This window comes from Delphinapterus leucas, chromosome 9 (genome assembly GCF_059928025.1).
Source record: "Delphinapterus leucas isolate spDelLeu-1000000601 "Yukka" chromosome 9, BTC_Dleu_Yukka2, whole genome shotgun sequence".
In the NCBI taxonomy this organism is placed as follows: Eukaryota; Metazoa; Chordata; class Mammalia; order Artiodactyla; family Monodontidae; genus Delphinapterus; species Delphinapterus leucas.
The window spans coordinates 93,539,280-93,562,118 of record NC_143137.1 but is presented as its reverse complement, the minus strand read 5'-3'; the positions used below and the strand labels follow the sequence as shown (position 1 = coordinate 93,562,118).

The 22,839-nt window shown below is 40.1% G+C and overlaps 1 protein-coding gene across 3 annotated transcripts in view; it reads right to left on the bottom strand.

Annotated features, from left to right (window-relative positions):
* Window positions 1–22,839, bottom strand: part of SUGCT (succinyl-CoA:glutarate-CoA transferase) — a 793,918-nt gene that overhangs the window by 187,816 nt on the left and 583,263 nt on the right. For all 3 annotated transcript variants that reach the window (XM_089917071.1, XM_089917070.1, XM_022593044.2), the window contains one exon: window positions 14,217–14,280. In XM_089917071.1, coding sequence (XP_089773197.1) covers window positions 14,217–14,280 — 64 coding nt within the window. The remainder of the gene's footprint in view (window positions 1–14,216; window positions 14,281–22,839) is intronic.

Sequence of the window (22,839 nt, the reverse complement as noted above, 5' to 3'; positions counted from 1 at the left end):
TGAGTCACTTGGAATTGAATGCAAACTCACTGCCACTTACTGGTCGTGTGACCTCGGTCAGCTTACGTGATTTCTCCGAGGCTCAGTTTGCTCATCTGTAAAATGGGGATGCTAGCGTCTCTCTCAGAGTGTCCATAGGAAGATTAGCATCTATATAGGTAAAGCACCTAATGCAGAGTCACAAAGAGTTCGCTAGTTTCATCAAGTGCTCTTGATGGTAACTACCCTTACTACGCTTTCCATCATAAGCTATATCTCCACACACAGTGTAACAGAATGCACAGATTTTCTATGATTCTTACCAGCCAGGATAGTACTATAATTCAGCTTAAGGGAAAACACATGTAGAGGCTTGAAGCAATCCTAAGTGTTGTTACCATCTCACAACATCCTGGAGCAAATTAACTATTGTGCTCTATTCTTCAATGTCTGCCCCTAAGAAACATGAAATGTATGCATCCTTTTTAAAGGAAAAAAAAATGTTGACACCAGGATATAAGAAAGAAAAGTTTCATCCTGAATCTTTATCCAAATAACTCCACTGACTTCCGCTGGGATGGCAGTCGAATCACCCTTACGGGTAAATACTGTTTCCCTGATAGGCTTCAATTCCAGCCTCCCTTTTGGTGCTTAAAGCCCATTTCTTCTCATCTGCCACATTAGGCAATTAATTGGGTCTTTATAGGCAGCTATCATACACCCCACTGTCATCGCTACTCAGTCATACATCTTAAATTCTCCACATCTTGCTACTTAAACCCTACCCCTTAATCACCTCATCATCTTTGTCACATTTAAAAAATTTCCTTCCACTTAATCAACTCCATTTTCTAAGCTAGAGTACGAACAATTGTGCAGGATTCTACTAAAGCAGCTTTCCTGAGGCTCAATGAAGAGGAAGCATTTTCTTCTTAAGTGATTTCTTTAGATCCCAGGATAGTTTTTGCTTCTAGTGCAAGAGCATCACCATGTGAGCTGTTCCTGATCTGCACTTCGGTGTTGCCCTCAATCCATTTCCATTTTTAATGCCTTTGAACAAGGCTCTCACGGGTGGAGGCTGCACCAGCTTGAAGTAAAGGTGCCCCACTCCCACTACAGCCACTCAGCCACCCAGACACCCCCGTGGCCGTGCTCCTGGCTGACCCTCTCCTGCCTGGTGTTCATGGGTGTTCAGCCCTCACAGGAGAAAGAAACCTCTCCTGACATTCTTCAGGACCCTTGGTCCCTCGAGCTAAGAAACAATAAAAACTTCTGATCCTCAGAAGATGGGCAGCTTTCTATTTTGACTTCCCTCCCCTTTTGTTAGTGTCAACTAGCCAATTTCTCCAATGAATGACCATTACAACCTGTTCCATGTGGCTCCAAGGGACACACGTGCCCAGTGGAGTGACCCACAAAATGCTTTTCCATGGGATCTGAGTAAGAGCTCTGGAAAGAAAAGGGCACCACTGTCAAATAACTTCAGGAAACATGACATCTCCCTCTTGGAGACTCAAAGCTGTCTTAGAACGTTCATGGATCTGAGAAATGCCAAGGTAGAGAAAATCCATGGACCTTTGTTTAAGGCAGTTTCCCAACGGTGTTGGACAAGAGAGTCATTTCTTGGTGAGACAGCTATGAGGACGTCAAGAAGCTGTAGGGTGTGCAGAGTGTATTTTGGAAATGCTGCACCGTTCTGCGGTCTTGCTCTCATTCCCCCTAAACAAGCTGTGACCTTCTCATCTGCAGCCTCTGAATCATTTTCACCTGCACAATCTGTCTAGCACAGTGCTGTTTCTGGAGGATGCTCTCACACCGCTGTGGTCTCCACTGACGCTGTGTGTACAACACATTTATCCAAGAGTTTCAAAGCTGGTTTGGCCCTACACACATATCTGGCAGCGACGGTCCAGGGTTCCCCGGTCCCCACTGCATTTCATTTGATTGGTCACTGTCAAACGCCCCATTAGATGAGCTCCTTGTCAGTCAGCACTTGGCACAGAGTAGATACTAGATAAATGTTCAATGAAAGAATGATTTGTTTTACTGTATTTCTCTAAGAAATATGCATGATTATTTCAATGTCCCATGTTTGAAAAATAACTAATAATGTGGCTAGTTTTATTTTCCCCCAAGAGTTGTGGCTACTGTAGACACTGCTGAGAGTTTATTAATTATCTACAACGTGCTTCCACTTACTCCTACGTGCTGGGTCCTTGGCATGAATTGTTATTTAATTATCGTAATTATCTTAAGTGTTTGATCTTCATATTGCAGAGAAGACAGATGTCACTGAGACAGGTCAGGAAGGCTGATCAGGAAGGCCTAGTATCGCCAACCATTTCTGGCAGAGCTGAGTTTGTACTCAGGTCTCCCTGACGGAGCCTAAATGCACTCCTCTCTACACCACACATATACGCCCCATGCACATGGGAAAACAGCATAGAAGTTAGCTGATTTTTTCTAGTAATCATATATTTTATTGCGGTAATATATATAACACAAAATTTACCATTTCAACCTTTTTTCATGGGTGCAATTCAGTGGCATTGAGCACATTCACATTGTTGTGCGACCATCACCACCATCATCTCCAGAACTTTTCCATCTTCCCCAACTGAGACTTTTCACCCATTAAACCCTAACTCTCCATTCCTCCCCCACCCAGACCTGCGGAACCACCCTTCTACTTTCTGTCTCTATGAATTTAACTACCCTAGGTCCCTCATATAAGTGGAATCGTACAGAATTTGTCACTAATTTTTTTTTTTTTTTTTTGGCAGCACCGTGTGGCATGCAGGATCTTAGTTTCCCAGCCAGGGATCAAACCCGTGCCCACTGCAGTGGAAGCACTGAGTCTTATCCACTGGACCGCCAGGGAAGTCCCTAACTTTTAAATTCCTGCTCTGGCCATAGTAGCAACCACTCACTTGGAAAAAATATCACTGTAACGTTCTTGTACCAGCACAACACTGTTTGCAGGTTAATTAAAGTTGCTTGAAGGGAACTGGCTTTAACTTGAAAATAAACCCAGCCCCCAGCGAGCAAGAAGAAATTTGCCCACATAGTACCAGTGCCACAGAAAGGTCACTGCAAAGATGAGAAATCTGGGTAAGTCAGCGTGGCAGCCTAACATCACGGGTCTTTTGATGATTGAAACCTGCATATATGTCCCAAATAATTCCCCCCCCCCTTTCAAACTGCTTTTCTGTTAATGTGTGAAAACAGCACAACTTGAGGGAAATGTAATCCACATGTTTTGGTGCATTTACACTTATATGCTCTTGAGACTTGAAATGGCCTAACAATATATTTTCTGATGGCTTTTTTTTTCATAGAAACACAATAATAGACTGAAAACCAAACTTAATCCCCAAAGGACGGAGGCTCAAATCAAAGTTCAAATTCTTGAATTTTAACATTCTTTTTTTTTTTTCCCGGTACGCGGGCCTCTCCTGTTGTGGCCTCTCCCGTTGTGGAGCACAGGCTCTGGACGCGCAGGCTCAGCGGCCATGGCTCACAGGACCAGCCACTCCGCGGCATGTGGGATCTTCCCAGACCGGGGCACGAACCCATGTCCCCTGCATCGGCAGGCGGACTCTCAACCACTGCACCACCAGGGAAGCCCTTAACACTCTTAAATAAATTTCCAAGCTCCTCTTTAAATGAAACATTTAAAATATGTTAATCAGCCTTTAGACTAAAGTTGTAAGATAAAAAACTCAATAACTGGCTCAACCTTCCTTTTGGGCTCAACTTTAGGGGACAGTAGGAAATAGGAAAAAGAGGACAGATTTCAGAGATACTCAGATCTGGGTTCCCATTGGTGCTGCAATATTTAGCAAGTCTCAATTTTCTCAACTGTAAAATGGACGTAATAATGTATGGCTTACTGAATTTTCCTAGAGATTAAACAAATCGTAGGCATAAAGGGCTCAGAGAGAGACAGAGAGAGAGAAAACTACTCAACAGATGTTCACTTACATTCCCTTGTTTCAAATTTGAATATTCCACGGCAATGAAGCTATTAAAATCTATTCACAAAATACCTTATATGCAGTACTGTAAATTACATTTTTCCTTTAAACTGAAAGAATGCAAAAATCAATGTCATCAAAGCAAGACAAGGCACTAAAAGGTGAAGTCAGTTACTTAAGTTCACGTATCAACTTGAAGGCCCAGCAACCAAGAGAATGCAGTTTATGAAGAGTTTATGGGAGGTAAACTGTCGAGGATATTCTGTAAGTCTATGTGGGGTAGGATTTCTCTAGCTTTTTGTGCCTGCAGCATCTTGTTGATGCTTTTATCTCACTATACTCTCTTCTGAAATCCCCCAAATGTCTTGTACTACCTTATTTTTCATTTTTAATCTAATTAAAATCAGGTTTTCTCTTAATTGCTTGAAAAGCGTATGGCTTCTTGCAATAACCTGGAGTATAGGGTTCATTGGAACACTTTCAACAGACACAGGGTTCTGAGTAGTTTTGACTAAAGGGTCACCCACCCTGAGAGTCACATGGCCACCGTGACTTACATGATGCTCTGATGAAGGACAAGTTGGGAAGCATTTCAAGGCCCCTCATCCCTCCCCCTCTAGGCAGTGTCCTAATCTTACGCAAAGGATGAGCCCAGGGACACGGTGACCGCTAATGCCATACCAGATAAAGATATGACTATAGGGGGATACGGTCCCAAAAAACTCGGTACAGAGCTAACACAGAGAAGACAGCATTCACTCCTGCTGAAAAGGAGATAAGCAATGAATTTCAAGACCCAGCTCAATGCCAAATAAATCCTTAAGGTTTGGAGGTGATGGCATAAGTGGGATATTGCACATGACCCCTTGGTTAGGTTAAAATATCTGAAGGTTCTTATTTAACCCTTTTACTACCATTTCTTCACCTCCACCAACACTTATTAATATTTACAGTACAGTGTGTGCCTCGTCAAAATTAAACTATAATCCTTTGATATAAGAAGATAGCTAACTCTACTGATATTTTCTCTGGCTAAGTCTTCTTAACAGGAGTAAATCTTGACACCTTAAGGAACCATACTTAAAGAAAACAATTTTCCCCTGGGATGCAGCCCACTTGTCATCTCTTCATGGACCACAGAGTCCCTGCCTGGCAATGCTGGAGGACAGCAAAGCCATTCCTCTCTCAGAGAGGACTAAAATGACCCCTTCTCCAACCCTAAATAAACCCGGCAATGAGGTCAAGCAACTCCTCCCGGCTGAAGCCCACTTGGAGGCAAAGTTAATGTCACTTCCTAATTATCCAAGTTAACTCCACAACACGGAAGTCCAAACTGGAAGATAATTTCAAGCCTTTTGTATTTAGCTATTACATAGTATCCGATTCTACTTCTCCAGCCAGTTCACATGCCTAATTACATTTAATTAATTTATTCTTTAAAGATCTAGCATAAAGTCAGTATTTAAATAAGATCCAGAAAAAGACTTCTCTGGGTACCCAGTGAAAGCTGGCAGCAGCGAATATAGCAAGGACTCCAGAATTGATCCCAGAAAATGCCTGATCCACCTTTTAAGACAAAAATGACAAGAAATGCTTTACCATCATTGAGACTTCCACTCTTCCGGTGCTTCCTGTGGCTTTTTATTTTTGTTTTTATTTTGCTTTGATTTCTATGTTTGGGGTGACATTCAGTGGTCTAATCAGATGATGTCAAATACACCTCTAACCTCAGGGGTCATTCTGCATAGTGATACTTGAGAAAACACCCCAAACAATGTAGAAGTCCAATTAAGTATGCACCCAGGAAAATTCTTTAGCCATATTTAGAAATATGAATTTCTAATAGTGAAAACAACTCTGCACCCCAGAACTTCACTGATAACTCAGGACTGATTTGGAACATGAGTTTCTGGCCTTTTGGACAGATGCACTTATCTTAGCGCCTCGGTTGATGAAGATGGTTGAAGAGGAACAACTGAGATCTTGGCCACCTTCCCAGTTCCGAGTAACAGGAACGTGAATTCCCTGAGCGTGAAAGCCCAGCTCTCACGGAATATTTCTTCCTCATGGCACAGATAAGCATCGTTGATGGAGATCCCTAAGTCATATCAGCGATGGTAACTTGCCTCTTAGGGCTTCTCCAGTTGCTGATGGAAAGACATTCCTGGGGATGCTATTCCCTCCTCCTGTTTCCTCCCTGCTCTCCTAGGAAGGAAAGTCACTCTGGCTATTCATTTCTCACTGAACGGTAACAATGTCTACGACCCTGCCTCATGGGAACGGGATTTCCAGGGAAGGCTGCAGGCACTCTGTCAAATCACCTGAGAATATGCTGATTTATTTAACTCTCAGGGCATTGCCGTGGGTTAAGGGTTTAATCAAGTTAAAAATAATCGAGGACTTTGGGAAGTACCATGGCTAGTCTATTTGAAAATCCACTTCCCTGCCAGCTCTCTCTCATTCTGTTGACAGACTATAGACCCTTCTTTTCATCTCTTTCCTCTTTTTTACCACTTAGCCTGGTCCCTGAAGGAGTATGCTCTTTCTAGAACATAGATTATGCACTATACACAATGCGAAAACTTTGCACACTCTTCCTGTTGTCATCTGAAAGATTTTTCTACCTGGAAGGAATAACTTATCTCACCTTTCACTCTCAGATTGGTTTTACTTAAAATTCCTTATGAGAACCAACATATTTAAACTTTACGGAGGAAGACAAGCTGAAACTTTTGTGCCTCTTTAATTTGTCTTTTTCCCTAGTAAGATTTGTGACAGCTTTCCCCATTGCTGTTATCCATTACTGAAATTTAACTAAACTTTGAGGATTTGTGATTTCAGAAGCATCATCTAATTTTCTATGTAAAGGGGAAAAAAAGCTAAAAGTAACGGGGAAAGCTGAAGGCGTGTATAGCACAGAGAGGAAGATCTGCAACCATGCCAGAGACTAGGTGGTGACTCCATTTAGTATATGTACTTCAAACTGGAAACAAACTAAGAAGTAAAATAGATCTCTTTCAGATAGCTTCCACAGGTAGTCAATCTGTTCATAAAAAAATGCATACTGCTTTAAATTGTCACAAATCATCTTTTCAGTTATTTTCCATCTAGTAGCTTTTTTATCCTAATTATCATCCAGAAAACGTCTGTTAGGTACTTCCTTGGTACAGAGGGCGCTGGTTAGAGTTTAAATGACAGCATCTTTGCCCTTCAGGAGCTTTACAAAAGAAAGGTGTCTTAGATCATCACTTATAAAAAAGTCTTGCAAAACATTTGGAAATACAGTATGTTAGATAATCAAATAAAGAAGTACATTCAGCTTCTTAGAAAGTCACTATAAAAATCCAAATGTCAATATTCGAATACTTTGGTTTGAGCTACATTAATTCATAGTGGGGACTGTTCTTCCTGTATCCAACGCTCACTAGCTAAAAATTGTGGCAGGTTCCAAATACAAATATTAAAATACTGTGGGGAAAAACTTAAGAAAAGTTTTATTTAAAAGAACTTAGAGCTGCTTTCTGAAAACACAGATCAAGGGACCAGCAGGCAAGGGTAATTCAATTTAAAATCATTTTGCACGATAGAAGACGGCTTCCCTCTCACAGCCCTGACACACTCACCACTCAAATACTTCCCAGAAGTGCTGCTGGAATCAAATGACCACCGTGCACATTTACGGGGAGGTATTGGTAAAAGGTTATGGTGAGAAACTAGAGGTGTGCATCAAACTCTACTTCAGTGACATCCTTTGAAGTTTGGAACTCAGCACCAAGGCTGTTCTGGCACCTACACACTACACGGAAGGACAACGTGTTCCTTTCTGGCTACAAGGCCAATAGCCAGCGGTATTATAAGAAGATGCAACTAGTGAACGGCTCAGTGGAGAGTGGCAGTCCTTTGGAATGTGATAACTAGTGTAAGATCTTCCCACTAAAATCACAAATAACGTGATGTTTATATGATGGCCCACCTCTTATTGAGGAAATGTCGTAGGGCCTTTAATGTCCTTCTTCACCTCCGTAATTAACAAATGAGAATTTTATCAGTTTCACAGTTTAAAATTCAGGACATTAGAAGTTTTATAAAAATTTTCAATGGAGTTAGAAGCATTTTGGAAATTACACCTAAAAGCAGTCAGTGAGAACACCTGCCCAACCACGTTTGACATTCCTCCCAATTTCCTCCTCTGGGTCCCACGCCACCCCCAGATAGGAGAGACCTGAGACCTCAGCATAGGTCTCCTTTACATTTTGATCTGTTTGTAATGTGACCATTAGCTCTATCTGAGGTCTTATTCTCCTGGCCTCTGGCTACCTCTCCAGGGTCATCTCCATTCCTGCCCTTACTCAGCTCCTCCGGCACCACGCTCAGCACCTCCCCATCCCTCCCTCAGCCCACACCAGTTTGGCCCAGCTGACAACTGGTCGTAGGTCACGTGTCTGCTTACATTTCATTCTCAGGGACACCTTTGCTGATCCCACGCTCTAGGTGAGGCTTCCCTCATCTGCGCTTTCAGGCCATCCTGCTGTTGCCTCTGGTTCTCCACGGAAACGCCCATCTCACTTTTCTGAATTTATTATTCAGAATAACAAAAAAATTTCCTGGCAAACTGTAAGCTCCATGAGTGACTGGGCCCGTCCTGGGTACAGCCCTAACACCAGAGCTTCATATAACGTATGGGACACGGTAGGTTTAGTGAGTTAAGTTGTGTGTGTGAGTGTGGGTGTGTTTAAAGTTTTAGCACTCAACCAGGTTACCTTAGTTAATTATGAGCAAATTAGTAGACTGTGCCCACTGTGCTGACACTTCTGTCACTAAACGAATGGTGAGCTAAAACTACTGACTGACTACTCCACTCACCAGGGGCTCACAGAACACCAGATTACTTAAGCTGGGCAAAGAGATATGATGCATCTTCTCATTTATACTCCAATTAATAACTAGTTTTTTTTGTATCTTTCTACCTTTAACTGTAAAATAGGATTTAAAGGTCGAATGAGAGAGTAGTTTAATAAACAAGAATGAAAGAATGATAGTATTAGCAGAACTACATTTCGTATTTAGAGATAATTCATGACTATTAACTAGTTTGCATGTTTTAACTATGACACGTATATACACAAATGAAATTTCTGTCTTAACTGTTTACTAGAGATTGGAGGTGGTGGGAAACGATATGAAAAGGGAGCATGTTACAATAGATATAAATTAACAAAGGAGATAGTTTGGACTATACTACTTCATTTATTATTTTAATATTGGTAATGGTTACAAATATTGGAACAATGTATTAAGTGCTGACGATAATTATTTAAGTAACAAAAAGAAATTTTGAAGAGGTAAATAATTTCCCATTCCTGTTCAAAGTGTCTTCAACATTGGTGGACGAGCACCTTTAAGGTTTTAATCAATTAGCACTCTCCTATACAGGAATTCTAATGTGAGAATCTGAGGGAATGCTGTGGATTTATACATCTCTAAAAAAGGTGCCATAAATACTGTTCTCCAAGAGACAAATTTCTCATAATGACTAAGATGGAAAATCCTTCAGGCAAATTAGTGCAACATGTAGAAAATTCAGTACTGTTCACAAGAGATTCATTAATAACAAAAGTAATATAAATAAGTAGTTTTAATTATGATTTTCACTGTAAATATAAAGATGCAGACATATATGTAAATCAGCAGAACTACATTTAATGAATCCAAAAATGTGTGTCCACTGGCTAACTAGAAAACAGTGCAGCATAAACACCACTTTTAGCTACACCCACCTGTCCTGTTTTAGCAGATTCGCCTCACTGAGGCATTGTGGGAGAATCTGAGTTATTTCTACAGCATTCATGAGGTTCCCAATGAGGACATTCCTTACAAAAAAAGGTGGAACTATCATCCGTAAATAATATCAATGAAAAGGACAAACCACAGGAAAATTTTAAATTATTTACTGATAAATTCTCTTTGCATTTAATATCTCATCCTGTCTGAGTGGTCTCTTACTGGGATACACTGAATTAGGAGATACAATAGCAACTTCTTATCTTATGTCTATGAGCAGAATTGTCTCTCCCCTTCATGGGGAGTCCGGATGTGCTGCCCTCTAAAGACACTCAGATACTAATTCCAAAAACAATCTAAACACATCCATTTCATCTCAAATCTGAGACTTCCTTTGTTGGTAATTCTATAGAGAGAATATAAGGTCAGTCAATAAGACAGATATACCAAAAAGATGCCTAAGCCCTATAAAAATTAAAGAAACAAAAATAAAAATTTCCAAAAGGAGATTAAAAAGAGATTGCTGTAGACCTGAGAATTATATTGTAGTAAATTGAATTTTGGGCCCTAGTTATTTACCCCTCCCTCTGCCCATGCCTTCACCATGTAACTTTACAGTTTCTCTTAAAAAGAGAGATATATTTTCCCCAACCCCATATAGCCTAACACTTGCTTTGGCCAATGAGTTGTGGGCAGAAGGGTCTGTTAGTTCTGCAAAAGCTCTTAAGTGGCATTGGGGTTTCTGTTTGCCTTCTTGCTCTTCTGGCATTGCCATGAGAAGAAATGAGAGGCACATGGAGCAGAACTGGGCCTAACTCACACTGGAGCCAAGTCCAGCCAGACGTGCATCTAGAAGCAAAGCCACCCAGGCAAGTCCAGCCTCGATCAGTCATCTACCATCCAATCCACATGCACGGAATAAATAAATGCTTATGCTTGAATGTTACTGAGATTTTTGTGGTTATTTGTTACACAGCATTATCGTGAGAATAGCTAACTGATACACATACATTAAAGTGAGCAAAAGAGGTATGCATTCTCCTTTAGGAGTCTGAAAAAGTATTTCCTTCTTGATTGACTATTTATTTACCAAGGAAAGTCAGTAAATGCACATCTGACTGACAGAGAGTTACATCCAATGAGTTCATTCTAGGTTGGCCTCTGACTTACTTTTTCCCTTACTATCATGCTAATAACTGTTATTAACTTTCAAATGTTTATCTTATTCTCTCATGTGCTGGGGATATCAATGTGGTATGACCTCATCTGTAAACTTGTGGAATTAAATTAGATCGGTGTTTCTTGAATTATTCTTTAGGGACCCATGGTTCCAAAGAGGTGTTTGGAGGAGTATAGCATGATGAAAGCAGGGGAAAAAAGGTAAAGAGTTGGAGTGCTAACTTATCAATTGCAAAATTCGACTTTGATCTGTTTTAGATAGTTAGACTTCATTTGAGAAATCAGTTCCACTGTTTAAAAATTAAAGTCAAAAACTACTGGACAAAATGCTTTTTCAAGTCTTCTCATACTGAAAGCACTATGATCACATTTTTTGGCTTTGACTACCCCCTTCTCTTTCTCGCTATTACCACGTCCTTAATTTCAGATGCCGACTGTAACCTGAAGTCTTGTAATAACTTCCTAACTTGGCTCCCTGCTTTAAGTTACAAGTTGTGTCATTTCACTCCTCTGCTTAAACCTAGAGTAAAACTAAACCTAGTGGGGCCCTGAGGCTCTGCTTCTCTCTTCAGTCTCCATTCCTGCCCCTATTCCTTCACTACTTATTTATTCATTATTTAATTTTTAATTTTTAAATTTTTTAATCTTTATTGGAGTATAATTGCTTTATAATGTTGTGTTAGTTTCTGCTGTACAACAAACAAAGTGAATCATATATCCCCATATTCCCTCCCTCCTGAGCCTCCCTCCCACCCTCCTTATCCCACCCCTCTAAGGTGGTCACAAAGCATCAAGCTGATCTCCCTGTGCTATGCAACAGCTTCCCACTGTTGCATTTTACATTTTACATTTGGTAGTGTATATATGTCAATGCTACTCTCTCACTTTGTCCCAGCTTCCCCTTCCCCTCCGTGTCCTCAAGCCCGTTCTCTACATCTGCATCTTTATTCCTGCCCCGCCACTAGGTTCATCAGTACCGTTTTTTTAGATTCCATATATGTGAGTTAGCATACGGTATTTGTTTTTCTCTTTCTGACGTACTTCACTCTGTATGACAGACTCTAGGCCCATCCACCTCATTACAAATAACTCAATTTCGTTCATTTTTTATGGCTGAGTAATATTCCATTGTATATATGTGCCATGTCTTCTTTATCCATTCATCTGTCTATGGACACTTAGGTTGCTTCCATGTCCTGGCTCTTGTACATAGAGCAGCAACGAACATTGGGGTACATGACTCTTTTTGAATTTTGAGAAAATTTGAATTTTCTCAGGGTATATGCCCAGTAGTGGGATTGCTGGGTCATATGGTAGTTCTATTTTTATGTTTTTAAGGAACCTCCAAACTGTTCTCCACAGTGGCTGCACTAATTTACATTCCCACCAACAGTGTAGGAGGGTTCCCTTTTCTCCACACCCTCTCCAGAATTTATTGTTTGTAGATATTTTGATGATGGCCATTCTGACCAGTGAGAGATGATACCTCATTGTGGTTTTGCATGTCTCTGAGTGATGTTGAGCATCTTTTCATGTGTTTGTTGGCCATCTGTATGTCTTCTTTGGAGAAATCTTTCCTCACTTTCCGTTCTCGTTTAAAGCATACCCAGCTCTTTCCCACCTCAGAGCCTTCTCATAAGCTGGTCCCTCTGCTCGAATGCTCTTCCCCTATTCTTCAATGTCAACTTCTAACTCTCCTTCAATTCTCAGTGTCCAAGTCATCCTCTCAGAGAGGCTTTTTCTGATCAACCTAAACTATCACAGGTCCCTCTGTCCCCGTTACTCTCTACGAAGCACACTGTTCATACCCCTTCTTTGCACGTATCATGACTTACAGTTACAGAAACATTTCTTGGTTGCTTTTACTATATGACTTTCCATTGAGTATGAGCTTCATGTGGCCAAGGGCCAAGTTGCCTGGTTTATTTTTGCATTCCCAGGACCCAGAGCCTGGCACATAGTACATACTCAATAATATAAATGAATAAATGACTTTCTTAGCTTTTATCAACATTCTTTTTTCCCACTACTTTTCTATACCATATAGCATTTCCCTGTTAACATGTGATCCCAGTTTCTGATATGCTTATACCTGCTCTCTCTCTTAGTTACCTCCCTTAATTCATGTATAACGTTCCTTATACTCCTGAATATCAGAACTTTCTCCTTCAATTTGCTTTATTCATCATACTTCCTTCCTCTCATTCTTTTTGTTGGCCAGTGGCCATGATCTGATCTGTTCTAGGACATTATTATCCAGCTGATCCCAAATCTTACAATTAGGTTATACCCACAACCAACTTAACAATAGCAGTTATTCAAGAAATGAGATCTGATACCTATAGAAGTAAATACTTATGTCATTTGACAGATGTGACTGAGGGATTTGGGAAATACCCAAATTTCAAGCAAGGCGACCAGGATATAGTTTCAGGAAAACAATGACCAAAGTTATATTCTAACTGATTTCCTTATTCTCTGTCAAAAGAAGAGAAAAAAAAATGTGTATGATTTGTGTATAGCCTAGAAAATAGGGATGCGATGGACAAGAATGTGGAGTGTCTTTCTAGCAATGACCAGAGTAGAGACAGCAGATCTGAGGAACGGTAATGTCACGATCACTAGAGAAGTGCAGTCTGTTGGGGCCAATAGGTCGATCATAAGCTCTCACTACAGTTTGGATGCTCTGAGAGTCAGGCCTGAGGTTTCTCCCTAGAAGTGAAAAACCTGGCACTTTGACTTAAGGCCAAAATGTCTTCAGTGAGTTTGTTTGGTATGAGTCAAGTTACAAATATTCAATATATTCTGAGTTTACTGAAAACATTTAGTTTCTTGATCGACAAAGCTAAGATCCATACCTTAAACCACAGTTCAGAAAAAAAAAAAAAGAAAAAAAAAATGCCCTGGCCTGAGCAGTCAGTAGCCTTGCTTGGACACCACCTCTATGGTGCCTGCCTTTCTTTCTCATTCTCATACAAACCAAGCGTAACTTCAGAACATTTTCCATATCTATCGCCATCTATCCGTTGGCCATAAAGCACTTGTGTGAGTACGTGATTCCACAGAATGGAGTTAGGTAATACAAGCATTTTTTTGTCACCCAGACAGAGTGAAGACACAAGTCCACAGCCTCTGCAAACACGCTTGTGGGTGTGATTCTAGGGTTCCCCTTTTACCCAAAATGAAAAGTTTAGATAATGTCTTGACAAGTTGTTTGGAGGGTCATCAACTACTTGCAGTGATCAGCACAGGGGACAAGTTCATGAAGGAAGGAGTTAAGAAAAATAAAAATTTTCAAACCTGGGACTGATATCTTCCCCACAGTCGGATGTTTCATCTCCATAACGAGGCCATTGTGCAACACCTTAAAACGTAAAAACAGAGAGAAAAATAACTTACAAAGTAAAATTATCTTCAATCTCAAGGAATATGCAAAGCCACCTGTTCAATCCATTGAAGAAAGATATTGCAAAACAGATTTGTTTTAACATCTTTATTGGAGTATAATTGCTTTACAATGTTGTGTTAGTTGCTGCTGTATAACAAAGTGAATCAGCTATACGTACACATATATCCCCATATCCCCTCCCTCTTGCGTCTCCCTCCCACCCTCCCTATCCCACCCCTCTAGGTGCTCACAAAGCACCGAGCTGATCTCCCCATGCAATACAGCTGCTTCCCACTAGCTACCTATTTTTCATTTGGTAGATGTATGTCCATGCTACTCTCTCACTTGAAATGTTACTTTGAAAGTAAATATTTGAGGTTAAAATGTTTCCATCTTATATTAAACCCAGTGAAGCCAAAAAGAATTAGAAGACTCAAGGGCTAGCAAACTTGACTTTTATAAAGTCTTCACACCCTTAAAAATGTTATTTGCTCCTAAATACAGGGTATGATTTTCCCCCTTTCATCTATGCTTGATCCTCTGAATATTAAAGCTCAGCCTTTGCCTGCATGACCTCATAGCAGGATTGGGCCAAGGTCAACTGCAGAAGGACAGGATGGGAGGAACCAGGAACTGGAGCCCTGGAAGTTTATTCAGCGGAAGGGGTGGGGAGTCAGTCCAGTTTGAAAGGTGAATCAGAGTATCCAGAAGGCCCAGTGACTGTGGGAAGTAGAAAGATCAGAGCTGCTGTGACAAGCAATGAGCAGAGACAGCTGACAGGGAGTACAGCGTAGGACCAGGTCAGAGGCCTGAGCAGGAGACTGAAACCAGAGATGTTCTCAGTGGTAACAAGGCCTTACTCATAAGACTAGGTTTCATAACTAGGACTCCACTACCCTGGAGTCAGGGGGATGGAGACAACTGAGAAAACAAAAAGCCAGGAACCCCATCCTAGAGGGCTGATTCGATCTCATGCATTGGACCAAGATAGGTATTTGGTGTCCCATCAAGAACACAAGGTAGACTTGGCCTCGGGGTTAAGACTCAAGGCAGTTACTAGGACAGGGACATTCTAGCAGAGCCCAACCAATAGAAATGTGACTTGATGCTGAATTGCTCGGCTACAGAAACAGAGCTACTTAAATCCTTGGCACCGTAGTTTAAATCCTTTAAACTATATAAATCCTTGGCTGTAGTTTTTCCCAGGGGGTGGGCAGGAAAAGAAAATCTGCCAGAGATCAAGTGCCCTCCAGCTGTAGGTAAAGGATGAGATGACGGTATGGAACTAGATTCTAGAACATAAAACATGAATTACTGGAGGCAAAGTGTTCTGTCATACGCAAAGGAAAATGCTACAAAGTTGTCTTCTTTTGTTAGTTTAGTTTTTAACAACTGGAGGCTACCTGAGTATACTGTTTCAAAGAACCCCCAAATTCAGTTTTTTATTACTATTACTGGATCTTCAGTGAGACACATATGGGTGACTTACATATGAATAGTGCTTCACCTGCACTATCTACCAAATGCAGAGCTTCTCTCTTCCTGTTCCACACAAAGAAGTATTTCAGTGGCCCTGTGAACTTGTGGACCACAATTTCATGCTATCATCCCAAAGAGTAGCAGTAGTAATGGTTCTCTAGCATTTTGAGCCTCAGGTAAAAGCAAGATCTGCACATGCCTATCCTTATCATAATCTTTCCACAGAGCAAAAGAGCATGAAATAAATAAACCAATAAAAATGTTTTCTCACTTGGAATACTCAGGGAGAGAGGACACATTTCTTGGCTTTCATCTATTTCCGGTGAGCTTATTGGTCACGTTACGGAATAAGCCATCCATACGACAACCTCCTGGATGACTTTTTAAGGTTAGAACTATAACTCTGCTATGGCTAAATATCCTGGCTTCCACTGTTTTCTTTGGGAATGGTCGCCACTTTGGGGGTGATGCTCTTTACACGACCATGTCAAACCTCCCCATTAAGGGTGATGCCACACCATAAGGAGATCTTTCCAGGGATGCCTTGCCTTTCTTTTGGAATTGCCAGTTTTGCACCCAAGAGCTGGCCAGAGAAAATTCTTGCCGGTGTTTGAGCTGTGCTATAATTTAATTCTGGTGTGCCTCATTCTCAGCACCCGCCCAGCACAGCCTCCTCCTTCGTGGGGGTGAGGGCTAAAAGCCAACGCGAGGTGCTAAATCTCAGTTCTACTGAGGACAGGAACAAAAATACCACGCTAAATTTCACTCGAAACAATTATCTGCACACTGAATCATTCTTCTCTTCTCGTATCTCTGTTGCCCTCCTGACTACCTCTTTGTAATAACGCTGCAGTGCTACTCACAAAAGACAAAAGTGAGTGTTCTCAGCTAAATATAACTTAACTGATAGTGTTAAAATTAATTAACGCTGAATTTTAATCATGTAGCAAACGTTAAGTGTCAAACGTGAAGGGGTAGTTGTTAAAGGTCAAGGGACATACGTCAAAGTTTGTAAAGCAAAAGCTAGCAGTTGATTGAAGTTTTTCATGGAAGCAGCTTAAGGAGTGTAGTTCCTTCAGCTCTAACCCTCACTGCTGTCTATAGGTGACAATCCCAATATGAAACTTTCTTATCTAACTGGATCAATTCCTTTGCATTGACAATTGTTCAGTTTTAAGCAGAAATGCAAATTCTTCTTACGCTTGAAAGGAAGGTAACTGCAGCCTCTCATTTTCTGTAGTATTTTATACAATTACGAGGCAAATGGGCTAGTCTGAGCTCCCATCTTCAGAAAGAATTGACTTATCTCCCTGCTTGGTTGCCACCCACCTTTTTATGTGAAGTCTGAGGTCCACCAAATTCCATTGGCTTTCTTCATGAATCAGGTCAGATTATCTCAGAACAACTGAGGCTGTGGCACTGCTGTCCCTGGAAACCCTGCCTGATGACTCGGAACCTTGGAAAACTCTCCAGCCTTGTTTGTTGGGCAAGTCCTGCTCTGCTTCATGACATATTCAAGAATCCCAGAACCCAGGCAGTCTGTCTGGATTTTCACATAACTCTCTCCCGCTGCACTTCAGGCCTGTGTCGCATCCTAACTTCACCGGAAATGCAGGAACTGCCACTTGTCACCGTTTGTACGACATTTCTTTGGGAATAGTTACTAAATGTTTCCCTTTCCTTTCCTCATCCAGGTGCAACGCCCCATTCTCTACTACCTTAACCAAGAAATTCAAATGTAGAGTGCTTCTTTTTCTGACCACTAACAACGCAATGGGGACCTCAGCCTTAGGGACCTCAAACTGCCATTTTCCTTGAAGGGAATTTCATGCCTGGATCCGCAGTCTGGCCATTCAGGATATTCTTTGTTTCATAATTAGTTATTTTAAAATAAGGCAAGGGGCCTTCCCAAGAACTCTGATGTGGATTTTGTCCTTCTCTTACTTATTTTATCCTCCTTCGATCTTTCATGGATTGGTAGCTCTTCTAAATTTCATTTCTTCTTGAAATTTCAAAAGCCTATTCTTGACAAGAATAGAATTGTAGACACTGCACCCATCTCTCCAGCACAGTATCAGGCCTATTTAAAATAAGGTCTCTCTTCTTCAAGAGTTTAACAGATTGACAGCCTAATGACAGAGTCAAATGGTAATGTATTAATGATGGGGGGGAAGAGAAAAATGTATACCTTAAAGCAACGTGGGAAATAAAATTTGAAGGGGAAGTGAGAAAGTCTTTTTATAAAGTCCTATGGCAGGAATGGCAGCAAAAAGTCTGTAATACAGCAGTAGCAAGAAAAAAAACGTTGAAAAAAACAAAAATCAATACTCACTATATAAGCAGTGAAAATCTCTACGGAAAGCAAGAGATCTGAGTCCAGAGTAGAATTAGCAAGCCATATTCAAATAAAAAGAGTGCCAGCATTAAAAGATGGACACAAATGATATGGGTGAAGACCTTATCAAAAATCAATGGGGACTTCCCTGGTGGTGCAATGGTTAGGAATCCGCCTGCCAGTGCAGGGGACACAGGTTCCACCCCTGGTCCGGGGAGATCCCACATGCCGCGGAGTAACTAAGCCCATGCGCCACAACTACTGAGCCTGCGCTCTAGAGCCCACGCACCACAACTACTGAGCCCGTGCACCACAACAACTGAAGCCCGCGTGCTCTAGGGCCCGTGCTCTGCAACAAGAGAAGCCACCACAAGTGAGAAACCCGCGCACCACAATGAAGAGTAAGCCCGCGCTCGCCACAACTAGAGAAAGCCCGCACACAGCAACAAAGATCCAACATGCCAAAAAAAAAAAAATCAGTGTAATACCCTCAATGACATTAACAATGATGCACAAAAGATAATCCATCTATCCATTCGCCATGAATAGAGACATGACCTATCCATTCAATTTGACAAACATCATAGAGCACCTACATACTAGACGATATGGAAGGGCAGAAACTAAAAAAGATGAATGAACTGGCATTCAAAGTGCCTATAATTGGAAGGTAGGCAATGAGACTTGAGCCGATTTTTATAACAGTGTACGTTCCATAATGAAGGAGTAATATCCAATGAGCAAAAAGTAAGTAACTCTGTCTACCTTGGAGGAAGCTGAGGTTGTAAGTCAAGAGGTCAGTAAAAGTCACAGAACAAAGAAGATACTGAAATAAAACATTAGGTTGACAATTACAATGATAAATATAATAATGGCGGCTATCGCTCAACAAAACTCCTTAAGGGTCAGGCACTGTGTTAGGAGCTAAAGAGTTACCTCTTAGTGAGACGATTAACTAGACTAGGTAGAATTACTATCACCTGCATTTCCACTGATAAAGTGACGGAAGCCTAAAGAGGTTAAATACTTGCCCAAGGCTTCATAATTAATAAGTGGCTGACCTTGGATTATAATTTAGGTGTATCTGATCCTAAACTCTTAGCCAGCTGGACATTTAGTAAAAGGAAAAAGTAGACGAGCATAATTTGATTTACCATTAAAATAACTAGCTGATGTGGTCAATTCTGTAAAACAAATCAGTCAGTTCATTGCGGGGAGGGGACAGGTAATCCACCAAATGGCTGGCTTTGCACCATGCAGCCCAATTAATTAATGAACTGAAGTGTTCCCTTCTAGGTGGCCAAGGATAGTCTGGCTCCCACAGAAATAAAGGCTGTGGAAAGAGGAAGGATTTTGGTCCCAGCCTAGCACAGATGTTGAAGGGGACAGACCTAGAGGGTGACCTTGGGCAAGACACAAGTTCTCTGAGGCTCAGAACCCTCCTCAGTCAAAAGGGGGCAATGATACCTGTATCTCAGGCATTTGTAAGGATTAAGTGAGATGAGGACTGTAGAGCGGTGAGCATGGTGCCTTGGACAGAGTAAGCTCAAGATAAATGGCAACTGTTTATCATTACTGAAAGACTAGGTTAAACTCTGGCTCCACCAAGGATGAGCTGTGTGGCTTTGGGACACATTCACTCATGCAACAAACAAACGTTAAATGTATTAACGGTCATGATTAATAATAAGTATTAAATGCATATGAATGTGCTGGACATTGTTAAGTGCTAAGGAAAAGAAAAACTGGGTCACAGAACAAGCAAGGTCCTTGCCCTCAAAAAGCTTATAGGCTGTAAGGGAGACTTCTGAATTAAATGATACACACTGGTCTATTATTATTACATAATATCTGTTTAGTTCTCTGTTATATTTCCAGTGCCTTGAACATTATCTGGCACTATCTGGTAGATGCTCAATAGTATTTTGTAGGATCTATTGAATTAAATTTATTTATTTATTTGTTTGTTTGTTTAATTAAGTAGCAAGTAGCTCCTCCTGGTTTCTTCATTATATGGGTGGGGGAGTTGTAGGGAGTTCTCTGTTTTAAGCTTTTAATAAATACCTAAAGTTCTCAAGACACAGAACTATTTTACTGGGCTTGCAAAATATATTCACTTTTAAGAACTTAGTTTTTAAGTCCCATTGTTGCCCTGCAATTCCCTCAGCTTCCTAAAGCTTTCCAGGTGATGTTGAATCTGTCCTAGATACTGCGCATTCCAGAGGCCATGGTGAAGAAGCTCTGCAAGGATCATGGCCATTAACCATGAAGAAAACCCAAAAAGGGTGACCTACGAATTCAGCAGAAACAACGGGCACGCACATTACACATGTACAGTCCATCTGCCACACTTGAAGACAGTAATCACAGCATTCTTATTCGTTGGGAAAACTCAGAAAACCATTTTCAAAATATGCAATAGCATCTTAGGAAGCAAAAGAAGCACTGGAGTAATCTCATTTACTGTATAGTAGTATATTTTATCAATGCAGTCATTCCTTTAGCTCAATAGAAAATAACCTTGGAATAATACTTGGAAAGTTACATAATCAAAGGCATAACTTACAATTAACAAATTCAAAGTTAATTCAACTGTTACTGAAAACTATGACTACAAAAAATGCAAAAAGAACATATAAATTCATTAAAGAACTGACATGTAATCTCCTAACTTTACTTACATAATGGAAATCAGGTTTAAATGCTGACATTTTCGGGTTTCTTATTTCTTTTGAAACAACTACTGTAACCTTTTTTCTGGTGCTAATAATGCACACGACTCAGACTTTTCCTTCTTTTCTCTAATTAAAAATATGAATACTAATCATCCAAAGAGGTATTATAATATATATTATTGTTTGAGTGCTAACAAAATGAACACCCATGCACCCAACACCCAGCTTAAGACACAGAACATCACCAAAATGTTTAAAGCCCCAAGTTTGTCCCAGTCCCTCCCTCCTCTACCACCAAATAATCACTCTCCTAAATTTTTTATCATTTCCTTACTTTTAAAATATTTGTACTCCATATTCATTTTCTCTAACAATTTAGTGCTTGTTTCCACCTATTTATAACATGTATATCAGTGAAATCATGAGTATGTATTCTTCTCTGATTTGCTTTTTCTCTTAACATTGTTAGTGAGATTCATCTATTTTGAAGCTTGTGGCCATGGGCCAATTATGGCCATTAATGTAAACTATACTATTATACAAATGTATCGTAATGTATTAATTCATTCTGCTCTTAACGTTGTTTCCAGTTATTTCACCATGACAAGCAATGCTGCTATTAACCCATCTCTTCATGCAACATACACCTAGAGCTAGAATGGCTAAGACTTAGAGCACATGCATCTCAACTTGTTAGGTAATTTCAACTTATTTTTCTAATTGGTTTACCAACCATTCCCACCAGCAATGAATATTATTTTCAGTTGCTTTACATCCTTAGCAAAACTTGATATCATCAGAGTTTTTAGATTTTGCCAGTCTAATCACTGTGAAATATTATCTTGTTGAGGCTTTAGATTTTATTTTCTTGATTACCAGTAAGGTTGAGTATATTTTCCCTGCTTAATAGCTATTTATATTTCTTCAGTGAAACGCTTGTTCAAGTCATTTGCATGTTTTTCTATTGGCTTAATTATTTTTTTCTCATTGATTCATAGAGTTCTTTACATATCCCAGTTATGAATCCCTCACTGGAACATAAATTGAAAATATTACGGCTTTATTTCTCACTCACTTGCTGATGAAAGAAATCAAAGGGGACTTAAATAAATGGAGAAGCATACCATGTTCTTGGACTGGAAGACTCAAGGCAGTAAAGATGTCAGTTCTCCTCAGATTTATCTATAGGTTTATGCAATTCTTACCAAAATCCCAGCAAAGTTTTCTGTGTATATAAAGAAGCTTATTCTAAAATTTATTTGGAAAGACACAGGACCCAGAATAGCTTAAATAAGAATAAAGTGAAAGGGAATCAGTCTACCTAATATTAAGGTATACTATATAGTTGCTATATACTTTAAGAGAGTATGGTATTGGCACAGGGATAAACACACAAATCAATGGAACAGAATAGATGTCAGACATATAACCACACAAATATGCCCAAATGATACCTGACAAAGGTGTAAAGGAAGAAGGATAGACTCCTCAACAAGTGGTATTGGAACAATTAGGAAGAAAGAAAACAAAAAAACACCCCAACCTAAATCTCATCTCATAACTCATACAAAAGTTAACTCAAAGTGGATCGTGGACTTCATTGAATAATTTAAAACTATAAAATTTAGAAAAGAATCTTTGGTATTGCTATACAAAAGATCATGTTAAGGGGATGAAAAAAGCTAAGACCAGGAGAAGTATTTGCAAGCAATATATCTGATAAAGGACTAATATCTGATATATATATAAAGAATTCTTACAACCTAAGAGTAAAAAGCAATCTAATTAGAAAAAAGGCAAAAGACATAAACAGACATTTCACTAAAGAGGCTATACTGATGGTAAATAAGCACATGAAGAGATGTTCAATATCATTAACCATTAGAGAGTTGCAAATGAAAAGCACAAGGAGATATTACTATACATCTATCAGAATGGCCACGATTTTTTAAAGTGACAGCAAATATTGGCAAAGAGAAACTGGATCACTCATACGTTTCTGGTGAGAATGTAAAATGGGATAGCCATTGTGGAAAACAGCTTGGC